This window comes from Porcisia hertigi, chromosome 28 (assembly GCF_017918235.1).
Source record: "Porcisia hertigi strain C119 chromosome 28, whole genome shotgun sequence".
Classification (NCBI taxonomy): Eukaryota; Euglenozoa; class Kinetoplastea; order Trypanosomatida; family Trypanosomatidae; genus Porcisia; species Porcisia hertigi.
In genome coordinates, this window is record NC_090587.1 from 176,558 (window position 1) to 197,325 (window position 20,768).

At 57.7% G+C, this 20,768-nt stretch overlaps 2 protein-coding genes across 2 annotated transcripts; both read left to right on the plus strand.

The window, feature by feature from the left end:
- Positions 1 to 13,349: 13,349 nt before the first annotated feature.
- On the plus strand, positions 13,350 to 14,243 carry JKF63_03442 (uncharacterized protein; the record flags this gene model as incomplete). Its single annotated transcript, XM_067899445.1, has 1 exon — positions 13,350 to 14,243. The coding sequence occupies one exon, from the start codon at positions 13,350 to 13,352 to the stop codon at positions 14,241 to 14,243; it is 894 nt and encodes a 297-aa protein (XP_067755684.1).
- Positions 14,244 to 15,934: 1,691 nt separating this feature from the next.
- On the plus strand, positions 15,935 to 19,393 carry JKF63_03443 (uncharacterized protein; the record flags this gene model as incomplete). Its single annotated transcript, XM_067899446.1, has 1 exon — positions 15,935 to 19,393. One exon carries the CDS (start codon positions 15,935 to 15,937, stop codon positions 19,391 to 19,393), a length of 3,459 nt encoding a protein of 1,152 aa, XP_067755685.1.
- Between the last annotated feature and the right edge of the window lie 1,375 nt (positions 19,394 to 20,768).

Sequence of the window (20,768 nt, forward strand, 5' to 3'; positions counted from 1 at the left end):
GATCCCCCCTCCCCTGCCGCGATTCTCCCCCTCCCCCCTTCGGTTCTCGCCTCTATTGGTGCACTCCGCTGTTGCGGTGGCCTCCCTGCGTGTGTGTGTGTGTACGCGCGGTTGCGGGGTGAATCTTATCTCTCTATTCATTTGTGTAGCGGACTCGCGACGACGGCGGGCAGCGTGAGTGTTCTCTCTCCTGTCTTGTTGTCCCCTTTTTTTATTCCAGTCGCGGTAGTTCTGTCGGCGGGGACTGTGTCGTCGATGCGCGGGTCTGTAGGCTGCGCGTTGGTGAGGGCGGGGCTGGTGGCGGCGGCTGTGGTGGTGCTGTGTGCTAGTGGAGGCGCTGGTGGCGCTGGCTCAGCTCAGGTGGCCGCCATTGATGATGGACGTCGCTGCGGGTTTGACGAGATGCAGGCGCGTGTAATGGGCACTGGCGTGAGCCTGGTGAGCGACGTGGAGGTGCCCACGGATGGGCGCGCTGTTGTGTCTGCTGCAGCGAGGCCGTGGCTGCCGATCCGCATTGCTGTCTTCAGCGATGACGTCACGGACCTTAGCCGACACTGTACGCGAGCGGGGCAGAAGCGGCCCACCTTCGCGGGCGGGACTGTGACGTGCACTGCAAAGAACGTTTTGACGAAGGCGAAGAGGCGGACGCTGTTGGAGCTGCTGATCCCGTCTGCCGTGCAGCTGCACCGCGAGCGGCTGAGTGTGCAGCGGGAGAGTGGCAACATTGTTGTATCGCGTGATGTGAGGAGACACCGACTCTGCGGTCAGTTCAGCATCCCCGCGTCGCACATGACGACGGGTGTGCCGGACGCCGACTTCGTTCTGTACATGGCTGCTGGGCCAACATCGGGGACGACTGCCGCGTGGGCTGTCGTTTGCCAGTTTTTCAGGAATGGGCGGCCGTCGGTGGGCGTGGCGAACTTGTCCCCAGCGGACATCTCCGCCATCCCGCAGATGACGCGCACGGTTGCTCACGAGCTGCTGCACGCTATGGGATTCGATAGGCGTGTATTCAGAGCGCATAACATGATCTCCTATGTGAACCTCCGCGGCAAGGGTAGGTCACCCATCATAGCCACTCCGAATGTGGCGAGAGAGGCGCAGGTGCAGTACGGGTGCCGAACCAGCGCCTTCATGGAGTTGGAGGACCAGGGAGGAAGCGTTGCTGTTGGCTCCCACTGGAAGCGCCGCAACGCCAAGGACGAGCTCATGGCTGACAAAATCGGTGAGAGCATCTACTCTGCGATCACGATTGCGGCCATGGAGGATCTGGGCTACTACCGGGGCAACTACAGCAACGCGGAGCCGATGGCGTACGGGCAGAATGCGGGTTGCGGCCTGGCGACGAGAAAATGTGTGATCGATGGCGTGTCGCAGTTCCCTGATATGTTTTGTGATACGAATAAGAAAAAGATGGTGTGCACCTCGGACCGCAGTGGGATGGGTGTGTGCGCCCTGTCGTTTCACGCATCAGGGTTGCCTACCCAATACCAGTATTTCAGAAGCTCGACCGTGGGTGGCTCGGACCCGCTCATGGACTACTGCCCATTTGTAAAGGCCAACAGTAACACGCACTGCACTCTGAACGGGAAAACGCTGTCGGGCAGCGTGTACGGTGCCATGTCGCGGTGTCTGGACACGCCCAGCGGTATTTCGTTGAATTCAGTGTCTTTTCCGCAATATGGCCTCTGTGTGGACGTTCGCTGCGGTAGCTTCGTATATTCCGTGAAAGTGGCTGGGGCGTCTGGTTTCTCGGTATGTCTGCCTGGTTCCAACTTTTTCCTGCCGTCAGTCAGCCCACTCTTCTCTTCTGGGGCGCTGATGTGCCCTTCCTATGACTCTGTGTGCGCGATGAAGGAGAACGCCGCGCTGTACGGGAAGTACGCCGCTCTGCTTGGAGACTACAGCGTTGCTGGCGTGCGGCTGTGTACGGTGGCTGTGGTGGTGGCGCTTGTGGTGGTGCTGCTCACGGGCTGAGCGCCCTTGATGTCTTGCAGCGCTGCCACAACTCGTGTATGGATGACGTGGTGGCCACAATGTCGTGCGGTGGGCCGCGGCAACGGCTGAGCGTGACAGTCCAGAGGCCTCTTAATAATTTCGTCGATATGTGTAATCTCTTCATTAACTGACCCCCCTCTTTTTTTTTTGCCCATCATGTGTTTCTGATAATCCTTCGTCGTTTCCGGGAGGGTGAGGGATCGGCACTGACTTCATTGAGTGCCACACGCGTTGTGTAAGTGCCTGCGCCTGTGTGTGCGCACGCTGGCTGTCTCGCAGCTCCCCCCCTTCCCCCCTTATTCCCCTTATTCCCCCTATTCCCCTCTGTTCCCCAAGTCACCTCCTTCCCTCTCTGCCATGCCCCGCTGTCGGTTCGCATGTCTCTGATTTCTCTGATGTACCTCCCGCGTGTGAGTGATGCTGGCCGCGCGTTTAGTTTTTTTATTTCGCTGTTTTTCTCTGTAGTTGTTGCTGTTGCAGTTAAAGGTAAAATAGAAACGGCAGCGTTGTCAACAGGAGCTGAGTGCGTCTCCCGTGCCGTTGTGCCTCTCTTTCCCCCTCCTCTCCCCCTCCCTCTTGCTGTGCACTGGCGCGAGCGGCACGGACCGCTGCGTTGGAGGGCTCTGCCTACTGGGACAGGCCATAGCGGGGATGGCTGTTGTGAGGCACCTGCACTCTGATACCCATGTGGTGCACAAGGCTTCGCCTTCAGCGATGAGCGACCGGGCGTACTGCGGCGCGTGAGGAGGAGCACGTCTCTGCGGTGCCCATCCCCGTGGTTTCAGGGGCCCTGTGGTTGGCTGCGAGGATTGACATGCTTTGCCCCCGACCGCCTCCCTCTCACCGTGCGTGACCGCTGTGCGTGTGTATGCCTGTCGATGTGCTCGCGGGGGGATAAGACGTTTGGACGGGGAAAAAGGATACGCATTGATTAATAACTCACTTCTCCCCATTCACCGAAGCCGTACCTGCGAGACACTACTCTGGGTGCTGTTATTCCGGGTGCTAGGGGCGCTGGTGTTGCGAATGCTGTGGTCGAGGGTGGAGGCAAGGCGACACGTGCGGCGTCACACCGACGCCACCTCCTCTGATTCCGATGGGGTTGTGCTGAAGGCGTTGTCCGCACAGACGCGTTTTAACTCACCGTCCAGTGTGGAGCATCGACGCGCACGCGGACTCGCGCTGCTGCACTGTTGCTGCTTTTCTCGTGCCATTTCTCAACCTCGCCGACGCAGTGCCAGCACTGACAAACAGCTGTGGTGGTTTTCACCGTGGTGCTTTGTTGCGTACACGTGAAGGCGACGCAGTGGACAAGGAGTCCACCGCTGCTGGCATTGTATGGTGGTCGCCAGGGCCGAGGATGTGCTGGAATGGCTTGGGGTCGCTGGCAAGGTGGCGTCGCTTCCCTGCACACTGTGTCTGCTGCTCGCACGTGTGCGCGTGTGTGTAGTGTTTGCCCTCCCTCCCTCCCTCCCTCCTGTTCCTCGTGTTTCTTCGCGTGTGTTTTCATATTGCTGCGCTTTTCTCTTTTCCCGCTGACAAGGACGGCCTCTCTCTCTCCCCCTCTTCTCCTCGCCCGGCTGTCCCGTCCGTGTCTTACCGTGTCTGCTGTATGGCGTCCATCACGGAGTGCCGAAGGGCTTCCGTCACCTGTGCGTCTTGCCGCTTGCCGCTTACGCTCGCCTCGCGTGCCGTTTGGCTCGTCCTCGTGTTGCGTGTGCGTCAGAGAGGAGGCCGCAGGAAGACCCCGCAGCGCATGTTGAGCGACGCACCGGGAGTGCTTGCATCTGAGCCGCTCTGTAGCACCCCCCCACCACCCCTCCCGGCTGTGCCCTGCGGCACGCACCGCTGTGGTGCTGTATGCGGAGCGGCGCTGTATGTCTCAGTGCCGCCCCTTCCGCGCTCATCGCGTCGCGCACCATCGCAGCGACTGTGCCTCTCTCTTCCGCCGTGTCCACATTCCCCCTCCACCCCCCCTTGTCACCCCCCTTTCCCCGTTGCCCCTGCTGTGCGTTGCCACTGCGCCTGTTCGACGTATCGGTGGCCCGCAGACCCACCCTCCCCGCACCCTGCTCCCACACCTCCCGTCCCCTGCATCCACACCCATCCCAGCGCGCGCGCGAGTGGCGGGATCATCTGCGTTTGACGAACAGCGAAGCCCTGGCACTATAGCCCGTCCTGCGCGTCTTCATATCGTCTGCATCGCGAGTGTCATTGTGTGGGTACAGGCGCCCCGCCGTATCGATTGCCGCTGTCATTTATCGTGGTGCTGTCGGTGCTGCTTCGCCTCTCCTTTCCTTTCCTTTCCTCTCTTCTCTCACTTGCCCGTGGCGTGCGCCCGTGCGCGCTCTCCCTCCACTCACCTCTATTCGCCGCCGGTGTTGCTACTCGTCGTTGTGCTTCTCGCTGTGGGATCGGTCGCTCTGCGCGCTCTTGTCGTTGTGCCGCGCCGCCGTGTCGTCGATGTGCGCCGCCGTACGCCGCACGCCGCTGAGGGCCGTGGTGGCCGCGGTGCTTGTGTGTGCTGCTACTGCTACTGCTGTTGCTGTTGCTGTCGCTGGTGTGACGCAGGTGGAGCGGGAGCCGGGGCCTGTCACTGCGGGTGTGCATCGCTGCGGGTTCGACGAGCTGGAGGCGCAGACGCTGGGCACTGGCGTGAGCCTGGTGAGCGACGTGGATGCGGCCGCCGGTGAGCGGAGTGTCGCTGCTGCTGCTGCGCGGCCCTGGCAGCCGATTCGCGTTGCTGTGTTCACGGATGACATCTCCAACGCCAGCCGACACTGCACTGCTGCAGGGCAGAGTCGACCCGATTTCAAGGGTACTGAGATGCAGTGCTCTTTGGGGACTTTTCTCACGAAGGCGAAGAGGCGGACGCTGTTGGAGCTGCTGATCCCGTCCGCCGTGCAGCTGCACCGCGAGCGGCTGAGTGTGCAGCGGGAGAGTGGCAACATCGTTGTGTCTCGCTCCTTGAAGGACGACCGTGTCTGCGGTCAGTTCAGCATCCCGGCCGCGCACATGACGACGGGTGTGCCGGACGCCGACTTTGTCCTCTATGTGGCTGTTGGGCCGACGTCGGGTTTTGTGAGTTCGTGGGGGAGGACGTGCCAGAGCTTTGGCACTGGGCGGCCGTCTGTGGGTGTGGTGAACGTGTCGCCGAGGTACATCTCCGCCACTCCGCAGATGACGCGGGCGGTTGCCCACGAAATACTCCACGCACTCGGTTTCACGGCCAAGCAATTCGAGGCGAGGAATCTGCTCGATTCACTGGCGTTAAGGGGCAAGAACAAGTCGTGGGTTATGAAGTCGCCTAACGTAGCAGCGAGAGTGCGTGCGCAGTACGGATGCAGCACGAGTGCCTTCATGGAGTTGGAGGACCTGGGAATGAAGAGTACAACACTATCTCACTGGAAGCGCCGCAACGCCAAGGATGAGCTCATGGCGGCTGTCAGCGGCGCCGGCATCTACTCTGCGATCACGATTGCGGCCATGGAGGATATGGGCTACTACCGGGGCAACTACAGCAATGCGGAGCCGATGGCGTACGGGCTGAGTGTGGGTTGCGGCCTGACCACGAGAAAATGTGTGATCGATGGCGTGTCGCAGTTCCCTGATATGTTTTGTGATTCTGTTCAACCCCCTTTAGTCTGTTCGTCTGATCGCAGAGGCTTGGGGAGGTGTTCCCTCTTGTCCCACCCGTCAGCGCTGCCCCCGTTGTACAGGTACTTCAAGAATCCCAAGAGGGGGGGGGACAACTCTGAGATGGACTACTGCCCGTACGTCAAAGAGTACAGTGACACGTCGTGCAGTATGAACGGACGTCAACTCGCAGGCAGTGCGTACGGTGCCATGTCGCGGTGTTTAGACACGTCAGGCGGTTTCTCTGTGCAGGGCAAACATCAGCGGCAATATGGAATCTGTGCGGATGTGCTGTGTGACAGATCATTGTACAGTGTGAAGGTGGCTGGTGCTTCTCGCTTCTCGCTGTGCTGGCCTGGTATGCAACACGAGCTCGCGTTGATGAGTTCGTTGTTTACGGAGGGTACGCTGTTGTGTCCCTCGTACGACTCCGTGTGTGCTGTAAAGGTGGACGCGGCGCTGTACGGCAAGTACGCTGCGCTCCTGGCCGACCACAGCGCTGGGTGTGTGCGTGCTATTACGATGGCAGTAGGGCCGTTGGCAGCGCTGTTGGCGGTGCTGCTGACGGCTTGCTTGTTTCCTGTGTAGCGCACAACGGAGGCCTCGCACACGCGCGCATGTGGAGGACGTGTGCACGGCGAGATGATGTGCTGACCCGCGGTGAAGAGTAAATGTGGCAGTACAACGATAAGTAAGTGAAGAGTGTACTCTTTGATAACTGACACCCCCCCTCCCCCTCTCTCTCCCTCCCTCTCTCCCCCTCCCTCTCATCCCCTTTCTTTGTTCCTGTTCCCCGTGACACCATTGCGGTGTGCAGTTGACTGTCTTTTCATTACCCCCGCGTATCCCTGACTACGCCTGTTTATTATATCAGCATGGTTTCTTGACGAGTTGTTTGTGTGACTGTCGTACGTGAAGTACGATGGGTGGTGTGTCGTCGCGGGTGGAGCGGCTCTCTCTTGTGCCTACCCCTGTAGCTCCCCGACTCTTTCTTGTATGTGCAGTACGAGAGTTGAGCGCACTGCGCGCTCGGACACGCGTGTGCACGCCACTCCCTTTCTGGAGGCACAGAGGGACTCGTGGCGGATGCGTGTGGGCACAGGGAGGGATTGCATGTCGCTGCCACCGCGTACTGAAAGCGGCGTCCCTGCTGTCGCAGCACCTGCGGTGGTGCGATGCAGGTTCCCCTCGGCTCCCTTCCGCCCCCCTCCCCCCACTCCCCAGCGTGAAATCAGAGGGATACGGCCTGCCAAGGCAGCGATCCACCCGCGTCACCGAGCGCCGGGCCACACCACCGTCGCGGCGCCTGGGCTTGCAGGCTGAGAGATGCGTCTGCTGCAGGCACACACGGTCGGCGACGCGTGCGGTGAGGTGTGTGTGGCATGCATGCACGGCGTCGAGAGGTGCCTGGGGAGCTCGAGGGAGGTGCGAGGTGACGCGCGCGAGTGGCACCTGTGTATGACTGTGTGTGTGTGTGTGTGTGTGTGTGTGTGTCGCAGAGCTCATGTGTGTGCTGATTGTTGTCTTTTTCTCCCCCATTATCCCCTTTGTTGTTTTACGTGTCTCGTGTTGCGGCGCATTTTTTGTTCTCCCGCCTCACACATATTCCCCACCCCTCCTCCTCCCCCCCTCCTCCCCCGTGTCCACCTCTTCTTCCCCCTCGTTTCCCTTTTTCTGTTTGCGTCCGATGACTGACTTGTGTCTGTCTGTGCCTTCTCAACGCAACTCAGCGCTAGCTGCGGGTGCCTTTCCATGCCTGTGCGTGTTGCTGCACCGCTTGTTCTGCAGTGTGGCGGGTGCAGTGTGATGCGCTGCGCGTGCGCGACGGGCATGGCGTACCTGTCGGGAGTTGTGTGGCGCCGCCGCAGCGATGCCGCCACTGTTGCTTTTTGCTCTCGCTGCACGTGGTGCAGGCGCCGCGTGGAGGCGCGGAGTGGCTGCTTTCTGCCCGTCTGTCCCCTCGCTCGGCGCCGACCGCGTTGCAGGCTGCGCCTCCGCCTGTCTTTTCATCTTCGTTTCTCCTCCTGCCGCCTACGTACTCCCGCTGCCTGACTCTGCGCTACTGCCGCTACTCAGCGTGTACGTTGCGCGTAGACATCTGTGAACCATAGACACACACGCACACACACAACCTCCCCCGTCCCGCATACACGCGCACATACTGGCAGCTTGAGGGGCTTCTCGTTTCTGTAGGTTGCATTCAGTTCGCAGTGGCGGATCTGATCTCCCTGTTCTCGTGTCCAACCCACCCCACCCTCTCTGGTTTCTTCAACACTGGTTAGCGCGCAGTAACACACACACACACACACACACACAGACGGGAGGAAGGGCGAGTGGTGTGGTCATCTGCAGCCCATACGCGAACACGCCGAGTGTGTCTGCCCTTGGCGCTGTCACCCGACTCTGTGCTGCTGTGGCTGTTTCCTCCCTCCTCTCGGACTGCGACTGTTGTCTGCCCGACGGGGGGACGTCTGTGCTCACAGTGGACGACGTCTTCTCACGCCGTTGTTGATGCGCCTCAACTTGTCGATCCCCCCTCCCCTGCCGCGATTCTCCCCCTCCCCCCTTCGGTTCTCGCCTCTATTGGTGCACTCCGCTGTTGCGGTGGCCTCCCTGCGTGTGTGTGTGTACGCGCGGTTGCGGGGTGAATCTTATCTCTCTATTCATTTGTGTAGCGGACTCGCGACGACGGCGGGCAGCGTGAGTGTTCTCTCTCCTGTCTTGTTGTCCCCTTTTTTTATTCCAGTCGCGGTAGTTCTGTCGGCGGGGACTGTGTCGTCGATGCGCGGGTCTGTAGGCTGCGCGTTGGTGAGGGCGGGGCTGGTGGCGGCGGCTGTGGTGGTGCTGTGTGCTGGTGGAGGCGCTGGTGGCGCTGGCTCAGCTCAGGTGGCCGCCATTGATGATGGACGTCGCTGCGGGTTTGACGAGATGCAGGCGCGTGTAATGGGCACTGGCGTGAGCCTGGTGAGCGACGTGGAGGTGCCCACGGATGGGCGCGCTGTTGTGTCTGCTGCAGCGCGGCCGTGGCTGCCGATCCGCATTGCTGTGTTCACGGATGACATCTCCAACGCTAGCCGACACTGCACGCGAGCGGGGCAGAAGCGGCCCACCTTCGCGGGCGGGACTGTGGCGTGCACTACAGAGGACGTTTTGACGAAGGCGAAGAGGCGGACGCTGTTGGAGCTGCTGATCCCGTCTGCCGTGCAGCTGCATCGCGAGCGGCTGAGTGTGCAGCGGGAGAGTGGCAACATCCTTGTATTGCGTGATGTGACGAAACAACGATATTTCGGTCTGTTCAGCATCCCCGCGTCGCACATGACGGCTGGTGTGCCGGACGCCGACTTGGTTCTGTACGTGGCGGCTGGACCAACGTCGCGATTCGTAGCTGCGTGGGCAGTGGTTTACCAGAGCTTTGTCAACGGCCGCCCGTCTGTGGGTGTGGTGAACGTCTCGCCCATGTACATCTCTGCTGAACCAGCGATTGTGCGTATGATCGCACACGAGATGTTGCACGCGTTGGGTTTTAATGTTCGTAAATTCAAAGCGCACACGATGATCTCCTTCAAGAGACTACGAGGGGCAGAGAAGTCGCCTGTGATCACCTCGGAGAATGTGGCGGCGAGGGTGCGTGCGCAGTACGGATGCTACATGAGTGCATTCATGGAGCTGGAAGACCGGGGAGGAGAGACCACAGCCTTATCTCACTGGAAGCGGCGCAACGCCAAGGACGAGCTCATGGCTGGATCAACCGGCGCCGGCATCTACTCTGCGATCACGATTGCGGCCATGGAGGATCTGGGCTACTACCGTGGCAACTACAGCAACGCGGAGCCGATGGCGTACGGGCAGAACGCGGGTTGCGGCCTGCTCAAAAGAAAATGTGTGCTCAACGGCGTGTCGCAGTTCCCTGGAATGTTCTGCGATACGAATAAGAAAAAGATGGTGTGCACCTCGGACCGCAGCAGTATCGGCGTGTGTGTGGGAGTGACTCAGCGATCACCGGTGCCGAGTTATCATGGGTACTGCGCGAACTACGGGTTAAGTGGCTTTTCTTCGTTTATGGACTACTGCCCAGTGGTGGTGCCAAGTATGCACGGGGACTGCAGCGCAGATGAGAGGTCGCTCGCGGGAAGTTTATTTGGTGTCACGTCGCGGTGTCTGGACACGCCGAGCGGGTTCTCCATTGGATCCAGGCAGCACTCGCAATATGGCATTTGTGCCGAAATCTGGTGCCGGGACACCGTATATGCGATCAAGGTTCGTGGTGCGGGGTATTTCGTGAGGTGTAAGCCTGGCACAGTCTTCTTTCTGCCGACGTTGAGCCCACTCTTCTCTTCTGGGACGCTGACGTGCCCCTCCTATGACTCTGTGTGTGCGACGAAGGAGAACGCCGCGCTGTACGGGAAGTACGCTGCGCTGCTGGCAGCCCCGAGCTCTGCATCTGTGCCGATGACCTGGGGGACGATGCGTCTGTAGGCGCTGCACCTCTGCGCCTGATTGCACTCCGTGTCCTGCAGGAGTACAGTAGCCCATAGCTGAGTGATGCGTGCACCATGATGTCGTGCGGCGGCCCCCAGAAGGCCAGCAGCGCGGCTGTGCAGGGGCTCACTAATATATAACTGTATTCTTTTATAACTGAACTCCCCTCTTTGTTTTTTTCTTTTCTCACTCGGACAGCCCTTTTTGTTGTTGCGGGGAGGAAGACGAGCACGCAGCTGACGGAGTGCCTCTCGAGTATTGCACGTGCGTGCGTGTGTGAGGAGCGTGTTGCTGCTCTGCTCCCCCCCCCCTCACGTGTTTTTGTCTCCCTATTCTTTTTTTTGTGCCTCACTGCCCGCGTGCAGTTCTCCCCCTTTTCGCCCAGTTTTGCATGTCTGTTTGAGTTTGCCTGTGTTTCCTGTATTCGTTGTTATCCTCTTTTATTTGTTGTGGTTGTTGCTGTCGGAGGCGTAACAGAACCGGCGGCTGCGTTGACAGGAGCTGAGTGCGTCTCCTGTGCCGCTCGGTCTCTCTTTTCCTCCTCTCGCTGGGCACTGGCGCGGGCTGTACGGACCGCTGCGATCGAGGGCTCTGCCCACTGGGACAGGTCGTAGCGGTGGTGGCTGTTGCGATGCACCTGCACTCTGATTCCCATGTGGTGCACAAGGCTTCCCCTTCAGCGGTGAGCGAGTGCCGGTTGCGACGTGGAGCGTTGGTGGGGTGCTGCTTGGCACCTCGCCGGCGTTGTTGTGCCGCCACCCACCCCGAGGCGTTAGCGCCGCGGTAGCCGGTGTCGCGGCTTTGTGTCGGACATGCTGAGCGAGGGTCTCGGGTGGCTGGGAGCGGGGCGCTCACGCCTTTGTTGCCGCCACTGTGCTGCACACAGTAACGTGGCTGCGCGGGGCTTTTTGTCGTGTGTGTGCGCGCGGTAGGGCACGTGGCACCCCTTGCTCTTCTCGGCGATAAGCCGATGGTCGTGGCTGCGATGTGGTTGTCCGGGAGAGAGTGACGAGGCACCGATGCCGGAGGCGTCCGGAGAAGCGGCGAGCTGCACGATGGAGTTCTGCCGGCTTGTGTGTGCGGAGCCTGCGCTCCTTCTCCTTCCCCCGTATCGCGCAGAGTGCTGCGGGCCGAGGCGGCTGGTGGCGGGGCCGCGCGGCGTGGCTGTGGGCTGCAGTGTGAGAAAGGGCGACCCTGCGTGGGGACCGGCATGCTTCTTGGTTGGTTCACCTCGCGCGTTTGAAGACGGCTGCACGAATTTAGGACTTTTGGTCTCCGGGTTTCAACAAGTGTGTTGTTGCTGTGAGCAGGTACAGACTTGTAGATGTCTCTCTGTTTTCTAAGCTCCTGATATGGAGGAGGTTTTTCTGTCATTCGACAGAAGCTTTTTTCTGTTGCGGAAATCATGATGCGATGCGTCTTTAGCGAGGGGATGGGTGGGTCGGCGGCACTGCAGGTTGCTCAAAAGTCGTCGTGTGCGCATGTGGGAGGGAGGGGGGGGAGGGGGGCTGCGAGGCCATGGTAGTCCTGCTTGCGTTTATATCTCTTCTAGGCTCCGCTGAGTTTTTTTTTTTCGATGTTAGCGGTGGCTTGGGCTTCATCACATGAGAAGGTTTCGCGCAGTGCCACTAGAGTCTAGGACGGACCTTCTCTGCCCCGTCAATATGGGATAGGGGGAATGCTGTTGTAGTGCACCGGTTTCTATTTCACTGACTGACTGACTGTTTCCTCTTGGCGCACTGACGATAATGATCATGGGTATATATATATATATAGATTTCATTGCAGCGTCGATCTTAGTGGCTCTCACTGCGCAGGGGTTTTGTGGGGGGGGGGGGCGGCTCATCCGGTACCCGTAGTGGTAGTTGAGGAGAGATGAGGCAGATGTCGAAAGGGGTGCGCAATGAACAGCTCCCGATTTATGCAGGCTAGGGATGCAGCCGAGCACCGCTTTCGGAAAAGGAGGGTAAATCTGACAGGATGATAAGCCACGTGCACGTATGCGCACTACACTGTGCGTGTGTAATCGATGTTTGCCTTTGCTTCTCTGGACTATTTGTTCTTCGTTTGGGCTTCTCATTCTGTAGGGTGTGCCCTGAGAACGAGGTCGCCCGCGCAACCGCGGCGCTGAGTGCGTTCGTTTCTTGCATGCTCCCTGAGCATGCATGTGTTTCGACTTCGATCTGCGTGTCACCCGACACGCGAGAGCACTACACCGTGCACAATATAGAAAAAAAAAACGAAAAATGGCGCTTTCCGGGGGGGTATGTAACTCTCATTTTATTTCCTGTCTCCCAAAAGAGGGGGGGGGTGAGATTGGAACTACCTGCGCTGACCTCGAGCCTCGCTGCCTCTTCAGGCCGCCGCCAAGTTCAGTGAATTCGCTGGAGGTGTAGGATAACTGGTGCTCTTCTTTTGCAGCGGAGGGGTTTTCCTTGTAGAGTCTCTGCAGCGCTTACTACGTTGTCGCATCAACAAGCAAACGAGCGTGCTCAATTCGATCCGCTCTCTCTCCCCTTCGGTATATAGAGGGGCAGGTGAGGGGAAAAAGGAATGTTTTATTGCAGCTGACGGCAGTTGGACGCACCCTGTGGGCCTCCCCTATACACATCAACTTTTGAACTTTGCTCCTCGTGTCATTCTTTCGTCGATACCATTCGGCACTGCTACGCTCACCCATTGTGCAGTGTACCGACATGTATGCGGTGGCACACACTTTCCTTCTTTTTTCCCCCTCTACTTGTATGTGTGTGTCCGGGTCTAATGGGCGGAAAGCATTTACCTCTCGAAACCACAACAGCCAACGGGCAACAAAGACACCCCCCACCACCTGCTCCCCGCTCTTTTGTCTATACTTTTTTTTTTGCTTCATAGCAAGGCGGACCGTCGTTGCCCACAAAGATTTGTGCGATAGAAAATAGCCCTGCATTTCCACTCCTGCACCGTCGGCATGCACTTTTTTTAAATTTTTATACAATTCTTCTCTTGATCCCCTAGCGACTACATTCCACCCGTACCATACACACACACACACACAGACGTACTGCGGCTCATCCGTGGCGTTATTGCCCCGTAAGCCACTACTTGCGAGATCAGCGCGCTCCCCTTCCCCCCCCCCCCCCTTTCCCTCCTTCATACAGTGAGGAAAAAAAAACAAGAGCATAATAGCCAAAAGGAAGGCGGTTGTCTATCCTTTTTAATCGTGAGGATCATTATCCTTAGGAACCCAGTTTAGGATGGCGACAGCGGTGGAGCTCGGTGCCGGGGGTGTAGACGGTAGCGGCAAACCCATATTTGTGGCGACCGAACACACCCGCTACGCCCCTAGTACCGAGAGCGAGCTCTCTGATCAGGAGCAGCTCGCGTGGAAGTCATTTCAGCTCTGGCGCACCTCTCTGTCTATTGAACGGCGGGACTCCGTGTATCGGACGATCACCAACGCGGACTACACAAACTTCAACCTCACACGCCACATCATGGGGACACCGTTTCCGGTGATTGACCACACTCCTTCCTTTATCAACACGGCAGCCGGCGTACGCATGTACGAGCACTGTATCTCTGCGGTTATCGGGTATGGCTACAGCATGTGGGTACGCTCTAAAGCGTCGATGCGCTACACTAGTCCGCACCCGTCGACCCGTTTTTTTGTCTCCTTTGGTACGTTTATTTTCACCGAGCTTTGCTTTTTTTACCGTAGCATGTTCCGCCTCTCCGGCTTTCTGCCGAACGACTACGAGTGTCGTAAATTTGGTGTGATGGAGTCGAAAGAGCGTCTGGAGCACAAGAGGGAATTATGGGCCAAGTACACTGCATATAAGTCAGAGTGGTGCCGCCGGTTTGACTACCACGTCTACGGCATTCGCCCCGGCGAAACGTTCAGCCTTTTCTCAGCCTGCTGGTTCCCGTCGTGGTCAACATCCTACGGCACGACCACTGACTACCCGCTGCGCAAAAACCCATATTTCCTTAGCGCCACTCCGTTGCGGGACATGTACGGAGAATATGCCTTGTCGATGGAGCTGCCCAAATCCGGGTACTCGCCGCTTTCACAGGCAAAGCCGGAAGTTCGGTATACATATCGCGGCCCGCTTGTGGCCTCGGAGAGTAACAGCACCTGCACCGCGTGAGGAGAGGGGGGGGGTGTACACTTCCAAGGCAGGAGCGGGGGAAACAAAACGAAACACACATGGAGGGGCGAAATGCCCTTTTTTTTCCCTGTGTGTGTGTCTGTGTTTGGGTGCGAGAGGGCGAGTGGTTGGGGTGGCGCGATCAAAAAGCATTTTTTTTTATTGCTTTGGTCGTTGGTACAGTGTAAGGGGGCAAGCGGTTGATTCGTTTGGTGGTGTCTTCCAGAGACACTACATTGCGCGCCGTCATGCGGATGATGTAAACGCGTCTGTTTTTTTTTTTCTCGCTCGTCTTTGAAATTTCTTCCCATGTGTGTTGCTCCCGCAGAATAGCGGGGAGGGGGCCAAAGTCTCGCATGGCTGGATTTGTGTGCCTCATGTGTTACATTAGCGGCTGAGATGAAATTGCGCATCGACGCATGCAGTCGATGGGAGTACTCGCCTCGTGAAGGAGTTGTGTGCTTGCATGATGATGCTTGCTCGATACTGTTGTCGATATTTAGTAATCCAGCGTCGAGTATAGCTGCTTAGTTTGAGCATTGGTGTCTGGAGCTGAAGTGGAATATGTAGGCATATATATATATATATATAGGCAGAGATTTTAGCGTAGCCACGGCACATCCACTGTGTGTGTCGCCCCCTCCCCCCCCCCCCCCCCTCCCTCCCCCACTTATTCCAGACCCAAAAGAAAAGAGGAGAAAGGTACAGACCTTCTTATTTTTGTTGTGTGTGTATGTGTATGCGTCTGCTTCTTCGAGCGCTCTCAATCAATAATAAACGAAAACAAAAATGAGCTACAGGCGACGTGTACGTAAAGGCACGATTTCAACGCTGGGAACAGTGTACTCCCGATGAACCGTTGTTAGCTGCGTGAGGAAGAGTAGAAAAGGAGAGGGCAGTTGTCTGGAGGCGGGGGGGGGTAACCGATTCGCAGTGCAACGGTTGCGTGAGTTTATGAACTGCGTAGTCTCGCTTCGCCCCCCCCCCCTCACAAGACATCTGGACATCGGTTTACAGGCGCTCGAGCATCAGTGCCCCTCCCGCTTTTTCTCACTCAGGGCGACTTGTGCCGCATGCCAGGTGAACCTGACACCACACAGGCGGTGGTCCTTCCCCAAATCCCTCTCTATAGCTTATTACGCAGTTTTTTTTTTGTTTCTCTCTCCACTTCCATAACCGTCGCTACACCCAAGTGACTTCATCCCCCCCCTCTTCTCCTCCTCCTCCTGGGCGAAGGGACATATATATGCACACAGCGATTTTACAGCAGCAGAGTAGGAAGGTGAAGGTCACTGTCGTCTCACAGTGACCCCCATGCGAGTAACACAGCGTCTATAGTGGCCATGAAACAGCCGTGTGTATAGACGGGAATTCAATATTGGGCAAGTTGAGCTGCAGAGGTGCTCCTCCCGAGCTTCCAGCCTCCGCAACACGACGCACGGAGCAGCTGTTTCTCTTTTCGATTATTTTGCCTTTGAGAGGGTGTTCTGGAGATTTGGATGCCTGTAGATCTTAGACTGGCTTAGTGCCCCCAATCACAGATCTGCCCACTTCCCCCACCCTCCAAAGAAAAAAGGCAAACATAATTTGTCTCCTATGCACCCTAGCTGCGGTGTGAAGAAGCATCATAATTACTCCTCTCCTCATTCCCCATCTCCCCGCCCCCCCACTTTCACTCACACAGTCATCAAATGCATTTCCCGCCGCGAGCCAATCACACAGAAAGTCTGGATGATGTCGTACGACGCGCCACAAATGGCCCAAGTGGCATCTGCAGCAGCAGCAGCGGCGGTGGAGGCGCAGTTTCGTTTACCTCACTTCTCCCCTCTTCCGTAGTTGATGGCGTTTCCACGGCGGCCGTTGTTTCACGTTTAGCCGCTCAGGGGGGCTCATCCGCGGCGGTTGCGTCGACACCAACGGTACGGGCCATTCGTTGGATCTGTGACCGGTACCTGGAGACCTACGAAAAAACCGAGGAGCTTGCACGGGACACGACATGGTGGTCCAGAGAGGCGGCTCGCCTGCGGGCAGCTCACATTGAAGGAAAATCACAACTCCACGTCCCATGTGAGGCGCCATTCGCGAAGGGGAGAGGATGGAACGAGTTGATGAGGCGCGCTTTTGATGTGATGGAATCAAGTCACCACACCGCCGCTGTGGCTTGGCAAGAGGAGGACACTAGGTCGCCATCATCGTTGTCGTCATCGAAAGAGAAGACGAATATGTCTGGTGAGGTGAACGTCTTGCAGTTTGAGAGCGATCTCCAGCCCGGCGTGTGGGAGAGCCTCGAGATACTCGACACTTCGACGCCCGGGGGTGCGGTCTCTGCAGCGATGCGTAGAGACGAAGAGTGCCTGCGTACGCTGGAGGCTGCCATACGAAGCCCCACCAATCATCTTTTTGACGAGACGGAGCAGCTCGATAGCTTGCGGTACTTACTGAAACACCGTCCAGAGCTCATCGTCCAGCACGAGAGCTTTGCTGATCTCCAACGGATAGTAGTAGATCGAGTGTGCTTGAGTGAGGGGGGCTGTTGGACAGAGACGGCCTTGTCACTCTTTCAGGCCCTTCCTCCACGTGCACAGCTAGACTTTGTGTATGCCGTTGTTTCTGCCGTGCGTTCCCTGGCGGGCGCGGAGGAAGAACTCAGTGCGATTCCTGTAGGCTTCCTGCATCGCCTTCTCGTGGAGCTGCCACAGGGATGGCTGCCTCTACTGGACCACGAAGTGACGGATGTTTTTGTGCGCGTGCTGACTGACGTGGTCGTTCCATTTGGAAAGTCTTTGAGCAACGTGGACCCTCACGCTACGTGGCTAGCGCTGTGGTGGGCACGCCCATCACTTTCACTCTCCGTGGAGACGATTCTTAAATCTCATCGGTCTGTTGTTGACGATATCGCGGCACAGCTTCCCTCTCCCCACGCTGCGTGCGTCCTGCTATGGCTTCTACCACAACTGAGTGAATGTGGCGAGGCGCAAAGCCTGTCTGCATTCTCGTCGCTACAATCGTGGCAGGAGCTGTATCACACGCTTCTCCGGCTGTTATGTGAACCGGTGTGGCGAGACTCTGGCGTGTATCTGGTTGGGGCTCCTGCGCTGTGCCGCTGCGCTGGGTCGCTGTCGCCGACGGACAAAGGAAGCTGCCTTGAGGTGACTTCGAAAGTCGTGCTCGGCTGGGACCCAGCAGTGGCGTCACCGGTGGACGATGCGCAATTTTCTTTTGCCTTACGGCTTATCGCAACACTGCTCACGAGTAGCGGTGAAAAAGCGATGTGGTGCAGCACGCATATGTGGGGGCTGTTGGACGGCCCTCTCTTTGCCAAGTCTCAAGAGTTGCTGATAACTCGCGGACGGCAACTGACATCGCCACACGTTTCGTTTCGCACTGTCACCCTTGAGGTTTCAGACGTCGTACGCGAGTGTTGGACACGTTTGCTGGAGGTTCATACCCCAAACCTGCCCAACACTCTCGCATCCGTTATCAACGATGTGTGGGGCAGCGGAGGCTCGTTTCGCTGGAGTGAACTGGTCTGGATCTCGACCACAGTAGCCGGATGGGCTGCCATAAAGCCATACGTGGAGGCGTTTCGAGACGATGTCACTCGTTCCCCACCGCACTGGGAGGAACTTCTCAACGCTATTGTAGAGGTTGGTGGTGGGGCGCTTGACACTACATCGAAGTTCTGGGCTTGCCCGACCACGTCAAGACTCCCAGTGGAGAAGAGGGAGCCGTGCGGCTCTGGCTGCGTGCGTTCTCTCACACCGTATGGAGTGGCACTGCTTCTTCGCTGGTCGACGTGCACAGCCGCTCGCGATGGGCTGGCAGAAGCTGCGCGTAACGCATCGCGCGCCTTACTTCGTTTAAGCCCTCACACCGTGGGACGACGCATGACTTGGCCGCTTCTCTGGCCCGTGGAGGTGTATCCGCAAGTCGGTGGGTCAGACGTGTTCTTCAGTGAAGACGCGTTCAGTGTCGCCCGTGCAGCCCGCGCTGGCGTCTGCTACCAGTCCATCTACCTCCTCCTCGAATCGACAGCTCTTCCTGCTGGTGGCCGGACTGGTCGCTGTGATTCCAGTCGAGAGCCTCTTGAAAATATTTGGGGGCAGGTCGCTGACCTTTGGCTAGATCCGGCGCAGCTCACCCAAGACTCGGCCTCCAACGACGATTCGTCCGCTGGGACGATAAATCGCCCCCCTTTCGGAGAAGAATCTCTTCTCACTCTGATTTCTTCCATGGCACTTTGTGTGCTTGTGCGACCGTCTGCAGAGTTCCGGATGTGGTTTGACCCAGCCGTCGCACAGCAACGTATCCGTCAACTGCGCCGACTATGCGAAGAGCGCCGCGGCGTGGATCCGATTTACTTCATGGTTCGTTTTATCACCTCCGGCAAGGGTCGAAAGCGTTTGCCCGCCATTCTCCTGGATGGCTTCGAGGCGCAACTGACTATTGATACCGTGTGCGATGTGGATAATTTTGCGGAGGGCGAAGCTCTGCCTATTGGCGACATCACCGCCGTTACCTCCACAGAGGAGGAGGAGGAGGAGGTGAGACAGCTGCAGCTGCACACTCTGCACGTCTTGTCGGGTCTCGACCCGTCTGCATGTGAGACAAAGGTGCCGGCACCATTCCCGACTCGCCTGTCCGAGACGCTGGCGGCCGTTATTCGAACCCTCCTAGTGAACCGAACGTCGCTTCGGCTCACATGGCAGGACATAGAGAAGTGTATAGTGCGACGCAGCGCTGAGGAATGGGCATTGTACGCCAACACGGACGCTCGTGTGCTGGCGGTGTGTGAACAACTGGAGCAGCACCACTCTGCAAGCATCTTATTGATGTCCAGTGCTCACGTGGATGTGGTTTTTCTTGTTTCGCTGTGCCTGCGCAGCTGGTTAGCCCTGTCCACGACACACACCACGCCCGCACGACGCAAGCTCTACTGGACGGCCCTACAGTATTTCACTGAACACGGCATTCTTGCGTTTGATGTGTTACTCGCCCGAAGCATTGCCCTCCATGTGGAGCGGGCACTACGGGAGAGTGCCGCCTTTGACAATGGCGCTGTTATTTTTCCTGTGTCCCGCTCGATCCCGCTGCCCTCGGCCCTCTTCTCGTTCCTGCTCGTGCGACCCTTTTCCCTAGCACCGACCTGAACAGCCTTGCGGCGTCAATTCACGTGTGCAAATGCGTGTAAGTGGACGGGGAGGGATGGGATGGGGCTGAGAGGTGACTGTGGCGCAGCGTCTTTTTTACTCGGCACGCACATGCGTGCCCCAGGGAGCGGGGGATGGAGAAAGGACGGAATAACACTGAAAAAGAGTGTGGCGTACAGTCGCCTCAAACGGCACCAGGGAAGGGATAGTGCTGGCCGCCTCCTACCCTATTGACAGCTATAAGTGATTGGTTTTGGTAGTTGAAACAGTGAAGGGAGTGCATTGGTTGTGCTGCATGAGCGGCAAATGCAGGACATCGCTGAGGTTTCGCCCCCTCACCACTAGACGCTCTTTTTTCTTCTCTCTCTGTACAACCTCCTCTCTCCCCCACCCCCTACCCTTGGGTGCCTTGTCCTGAAGCATACGGCATGCGTCAGTTTGTCTTGGGATGTGAATTTGGGAAGGATATGTGTCGCGGATGCCATGGAGAACTCTGGCACACAACACAAGAAGCACCGGCCTTGTTCCGGAGCTCTCCCCTCCTCCATGGCCCACCGATTGTTCTCGGTGCTAAATTTTTGGCCAAGCATGCATTTCTCTGTTTCTTTCTCCCCTTGACTCGACTCCCTTTTTTCTTTCCTCGTGATGCATCTACTATTATTCTTCTTACAAGCGCCCCTATTGTCGATATTGGTACCCGTAGACCGGCTTCCGCTGTTCCATCCCCAAAGCAACCCTCTATAGACAGTTGCACATACGCGAGGAAGCACCACCGCCAGCATATCGCCTTTTTCATTTCTTTTTAGTTTTCTTGGCTTTCTCTCGCCATAATATTGCTTAGTCATCTTACACTCACCCACCACACTTCCCTGTGAAAGTAACTAAGACGTGAAGGCCACCGCATATTGTGGTGCAGAGGCCTCGAGCGTCACGATCCACTCTTTCAAACCCCACGTACCGCGACATCCCCTCCTTCACCCCTCCCCCCCTCCCCATACAGAGGAACATACTCTCTTTTGCACAACCAGCCTTTTCTCCATATCCCCCACAATTTTGCCGGGAGGGCTGCTCGAGGTTTGTTCCTTCATTTTTTTTTCGCCCCCCCCCCCCACTTCACACACACACACCTCCTTGGCTATTGAGCAGGTGATTGCCTCTCGTTTCCTCTTCCCCCCCCCCCCCAGCTGCTGCCTCAAAAGGCATCCTGGTGTATTCATTGAAGGATTTTCCCTGCTATCACTTGCGGCTTCAACCGCGACACTTGAGAAGATCCTGTGCTGGTCGCTGGTCATAAATCGCTAACTTTTCTGTGTGGGATTCTTATAGTGTTTTTCTGTCTTTACCTCTTCACCTCACCAGCACTCGTTCGTCTTCT